This window comes from Alosa sapidissima, chromosome 11 (genome assembly GCF_018492685.1).
Source record: "Alosa sapidissima isolate fAloSap1 chromosome 11, fAloSap1.pri, whole genome shotgun sequence".
Taxonomy (NCBI): domain Eukaryota; kingdom Metazoa; phylum Chordata; class Actinopteri; order Clupeiformes; family Clupeidae; genus Alosa; species Alosa sapidissima.
The window spans coordinates 17,496,432-17,501,855 of NC_055967.1; the positions used below are offsets into that span (position 1 = coordinate 17,496,432).

Sequence of the window (5,424 nt, forward strand, 5' to 3'; positions counted from 1 at the left end):
CCTTTTCTGTAAATATAAATAAAAGCCTTTATTGTGCATTTTAAATGTTGTTTTTTGAGTTTTTAAGAGGTGGGGCCCACGGGGTGTGTAGGCTACAATTGCCACTATGGTACGACTGCAGGTAAGGGTTGCTGCAATAACTCGCCTATGCGCGAGAGGGCAGTCACGTATTACATTTTGGGAGCATCAAAGACGAGTCGTTTCAAAACACGGAAGTCACGGCGGCGACGCACAATTTTACACTCTATGCGACGCACATAGCTATGATAGCGACAAGGTTTATTTTTCAACACCTTTATTGGATAAACATGCCAGGAATATATCTTACGCTAGTGAACTGACTCGCAAACCAGACAATAATGTTTGGGAATTCATACAGAAATGAGTACCAAGCTCTTCCTCAGAAAGACTCGGCCCATGTTACATTAACAGGACCTGGGTTGTTCTCAAGTGACTTGGAGCGAGCCCATTATGGCCAGAAGGGTCACTCCTTTGATTACGTTCCCAGAATCACCAACAATGACTTCACAGGTATGAATCAATATAATTTCGGCTCTGTTATTATTCATATGCTAAAACGCAAATATAGTCTAACATTACATAATGTGCTGCTTTACAGACAGAAGTCAAGGATGCCTGTCTCGATTGTGTCACTTGATTGTCATTTTCCTGGTGTCGTTATGCACCTTCATAACCTTACCTGTGTCGGGATGGTTTGTTCTCAAAGTAAGTTGAAATCCTTTTCTCACACCTGCCACAAATGTTGTATAAAGATACTCAACGAATACAAGGCCCAAAGGGTGGTTACTTTTATTCATTTTTCTATAGACCGTGCCCAACTACGAGAGGATTGTTTTCTTCCGTCTGGGTCGAATTCGCCCCCCTAAAGGTCCCGGGGTAGTTCTGATCCTGCCTCTGATTGATCAGTGGCAACGGGTAGACCTTCGAACCAGAGCATTCAATATACCGCCATGCAAGGTGTGTTATACCTGTATGGTCACTGTAGTTTCTGCTTGGTTCCTTGTATTATCTGTCACATAATTAATCATAATTCACGACTGCCCACATCTTGTGGGGACTGGTAGTAACTTAGTAATTATACGGTATTATTGGGAGACCTGATATGAGGCCTTCCTTCTTTTCTGTCAGGTAACTACTCGAGATGGAGGGCTGGTGTCAATGGGAGCTGACATTCAGTTTCGAATCTGGAATCCCGTAATGTCTGTGGTGGCGATGCAGGACCTGAACTCTTCCACCAGGCTCACGGCGCAGAATGCCATGACCCAGAGCATAAGCAAGAAGACGGTCAGGGAGATCCAGACAGAGAGGCTCAAAATGGGGGACTACCTAGGGGTGAGTTTGACTGTTCCGTCGAAAGACCTCAAGCCACAGAACAGGCAGCTGCAGGAAATATACTACTTATTCTAAACTTCTTATGATTTCCCACTGGACTTTGTTTATAAATTAGGGTAGCTTATCACACTTTAGAGTCTTTGATGTAAACTACTGACTACATTCTGAGTACTCAGTTCAGTGCGCTTACCCATGCCACGGGGTAGCCCTGAAGCTCTCCGTACTCACCCTGATTATGGAGTAAGATTACGTGGTTCTGTGAAACAGTTTATGGCCAGACGGTAAAATTCTGTGGAAATTACAGTTACAAACTAGAAAATGTAATTTCGAGGAAATTACCAGTGCATGAAAATATAAACATACTGTATATTAACATAAAATAACAAACAAACAAACTTTTATTTGGAAACAGTTGACAGGAGTCATAGTTGATAACAACTGACAGTTGAAATGGCTGAACAGTTAAATAGTTGAGTAGTTTAAATAGTTAAATTATTTAATAGTGAATTATTGTAGTGAGGACATGTATTTTGAAACAGTTGTGGGCAGAGGAAATAGTAGTCTTAAGAGAGCCAGATTGTATGCTTAAAGCCTGAGACAGAGTATATAGTTTAAAAGTTGAATGTAGATAGTGTAATGGATGTTGATAGACAGAAAGTTGAATGGATGTTGATAGGCAGATTGTTTAATGGATGTTGATGTATAGTTTAATGGGTGGATGAGTGAATGGTTTGAAGAGGATGAATGGATAGAAAGTTAGATGGAATGTGCCTTATATCCTTGTAGAATGGAGAGACAGAGAGAGTTGGCCTAGTTGAGCAGAAAACAGTTGATACAGGTGCAATCAGTTTAACTGGCCCTTTGATGGGTCCTAGTGAGCAGCTGGAAGTTGATACAGGTGCAATCAAGTTAATTAGTCCATTATGATGTCATAGTGCTAATGCAAAGTCTATGGGGAAAAATACGCTTGTTTTTTATTAATATCTCAAAAAGTATAACATTTACAAAAGTGAAAAATACATTCCCCACTTGTCCTTTTCAAGACCTACGTTACAAAGTTTGAACAAAGTTTCTACGTTAAACGGTTAAAGCTGAATTAGACGCAGAAATTTGGTGGGAAGAAGAAGAAGAACTTCGGATAACTGAACAGTGCATTTTCATGCACTGTAATGAGTGACCATGGTGCAGCAGGCTACAGCGCCCGTACCATATACGGTTCCAAGTGCCTATGGGGACCCAGGTTCGAATCCGACCTGCGGTCATTTCGCGATCCCACCCCATCTCTCTCTCCTACTTGCTTCCTGTCACTCTCCACTGTCCTATCAGAATAAAGGCAAAAAAGCCAAAAATATATACTAAAAAAAACAAAAAAAAACAAATGAGTGACCATGAAATATGCAAAGGAACATTAATGTAGACGTGAATAGGCCCTAATCGTCTCTCTGTCTTCTCTCCCCTGCAGATGGACATCAACGAGTTGACCAAGCCGTGGGGTCTGGAGGTGGACCGCGTGGAGCTCACCCTGGAGTCTGTTCTGAAGGGCCCAGATGGGGTCACCCACCCAGGCCCCCTGGCAGTGCCCTCCTCGGCCGCTGTGCCAGGGCTGGAGGGCATCCCCGGGTTGGAGGGCATCGGCGGGCCCATACAGCAGCTAGCCATGCAGTTCCTAGGCAACATGAGTAATATGGCCCAGTGTCGCCAAGGTAACCCCCTCTACATATGTAACATGAGTAATATGGCCCAGTGTTGCCAAGGTAACCCCCTCTAAGTGTGTAACATGAGTAATATGGCCCAGTGTCGCCAAGGTAACCCCCTCTATGTGTGTAGCAGCGGCAGTGTGAAGGATATACAGGACACAGGTCCATTACACACAGTGCCTCATTCTCATTGGATGGTGCATCAGTTCAGTTGAATATGTAATGATATTATGTGAATGTTTTTTTTCAAACAGATGAATCCAACTGTACTGTAGATTGTATGTGAATGTTGTAATATGCTGTAAAATGCTGTAATATGCTGTACTCCCACCATCTGTGTACTCCCACCGTCTGTGTACTCATCAGATAGCGCAGCAGTAACCATAGTGGACAAGGTGGACGAGCTGACATCTGAGCGCGCTCCCCAGGGACACATGAGCAGCGCTGAGGAGCTGCTGTCGGCCGTAAAACCGGTGCTGTCAGAAAGACTGGTCCAGACGGTGGGAGCCTGCTACCAGTTCAACATCAGCTCCAGCAGTGGCCAGACCAGCACCTACTACCTGGACCTGAGCCAAGGTAAGACCTGGAGACATGATCCCTGGTTATAGTGTGGAAGTAATGGTCTGTAATTGAAACTCATTTAGGAACTAAATGTTTGATACGAAATGAGACAAAAATGTTTCTTAACATAATGCCCATCAATCTGTCTTAGAAGGAGAACTACGTTCTCTGCATTCTCCACTTGTGCCCAATTTTCTGTTAAATCACCCCAAAATTACAGTATCCAGATGTGGAAACATACAGTACTGCACGTGCTGTCAGTTAACTGCAGTTGACATACTTCCTCACTAGAGGGCGCTCTTCCTCTCTCCTGTGCAGGCAGTGGTGTGTGTGGGGCTGGTGCCCCAGCGCTGGCAGCAGACGTGGTCCTCACCCTCAGTGAGGCAGACCTGCTGGCCATGTTCCAGGGCCAGCTGAAGCCCCTGGCCGCTTACGCCTGCGGCAGGCTTGGGGTGGAGGGCGACGTGAGTGTGGCCATGAGGCTGGAGGAGCTCGTCAGGGCCGTCAGAGGAGCCTCACACTCCTGATTACACACAGGGTAAATGCGCACATAATTATGTGTGTGTCATTTGTAATAATAATTAAGAGAATGGTTGATAACACTTTATTTGGCTAGTCCACCTACACAGACTTTGCAAATGGTTTGCATTGAATTCCAGTCTCTTTAATTCTTCACTGAACAGCACCTTTCCCAAACCCAACCCCTAACTTTAACCATAAATTGTAAACAACAGAGTTTCAAGCAGTTTGTTGATAATCAGAGGATCTGTACAGATACGATCCAACAGAGTTTCAAGCAGTTGGTTGATAATCAGAGGATCTGTACAGATATGATCTCATCACAATATCAGAGTGACCAATTTTGGCCTAAAAGTTAGTACACTCCTTGTTTTCTAATACATGTTAGTGGTGGAAAATTACACTATGGAGACCAAAAAACATTGGTCAACAGATATAAGATATGTATGGTTACCTTAGGTTTAGCATCAATAACTCTGATTCAGCAGGTAGGGGTGTTCTCTACAGATAATCAGCATATGCAGTCTGTAAATGATTTGCTAGATTTTTGAACCAGTCAGGGCATCAGGATGCTATGGTCATCTTGGGTAGCTGGGATATGGAAAAGACATCTGATTAATCTGATGAGTTCCCCACTTTCTGCCTTCTCAGGTAATTAGAGAGGCAATTGATTTGCCTAGTTTGTAGAAAATGCATACATTTCCAATCTCCTGAAAACAGTCTTTATAGTCTGTGTTGTGTTTCAATGTCAGTGTTGTCCGTGGTTGACTTGTGTGTGTATATTTATTGATTTAAATGACTGATGACTAATGCATTCATTCTGGGTGCCTTTTTTTGCAGTGAGATGTTTTACATGTGAGAGTGTTCTATGTCAATTTGAATAATTTTAATAATAAAAATATTAATAATAAATGGAGCAGTAGTGTTGTGTGTGTGTGTAGTAAAAAAAAACATGGAAATATCATGGGGACATTGTACTTAGTAACATTAGACAATAAGTCTTCTTTTTTTCTCTTGCATGTGTTGTCCTTAGTGTAAGAAAAAGATAGGGTGTCCATAGGAAAAAGATCACCATATGGGAGATGATGCTGAAACTCATGTTCTTAAACAGAGTATGCTGTAGATTCCTATTCAAACTTATTTCCAATACTCAATTCCTGACAGACAATTTTGTGTTTAGGTACTATGCAGGTTAAGGTATTTTTGGGAGTGTAGAGCTCCCTCTAGAGTCGGGATGTATTTATATGTTACTCTGCTATTGTAAATAGCAAACTTCTCGCGACTTATCCCCCCT

At 42.7% G+C, this 5,424-nt stretch overlaps 1 protein-coding gene across 1 annotated transcript; it reads left to right on the forward strand.

The window, feature by feature from the left end:
* The first annotated feature begins 206 nt into the window (after positions 1-206).
* On the forward strand, positions 207-5,046 carry stoml1 (stomatin (EPB72)-like 1). The gene is made up of 7 exons (XM_042110299.1): positions 207-531; positions 620-726; positions 829-978; positions 1,150-1,353; positions 2,816-3,056; positions 3,417-3,626; positions 3,930-5,046. The coding sequence occupies exons 1-7, from the start codon at positions 360-362 to the stop codon at positions 4,136-4,138; spliced, it is 1,293 nt and encodes a 430-aa protein (XP_041966233.1). The 5' UTR covers positions 207-359; the 3' UTR covers positions 4,139-5,046.
* Positions 5,047-5,424: the final 378 nt, after the last annotated feature.

What these genes read in the sequence shown, in the direction of transcription:
- stoml1 (XM_042110299.1), top strand. Translation starts at nt 360, where the DNA reads ATGTTTGGGAATTCATACAGAAATGAGTACCAAGCTCTTCCTCAGAAA. An exon ending in CACCAACAATGACTTCACAG is followed by an intron (nt 532 to 619) that starts GTATGAATCAAT and finishes GCTGCTTTACAG; the next exon opens with ACAGAAGTCAAGGATGCCTG. An exon ending in CGGGATGGTTTGTTCTCAAA is followed by an intron (nt 727 to 828) that starts GTAAGTTGAAAT and finishes ATTTTTCTATAG; the next exon opens with ACCGTGCCCAACTACGAGAG.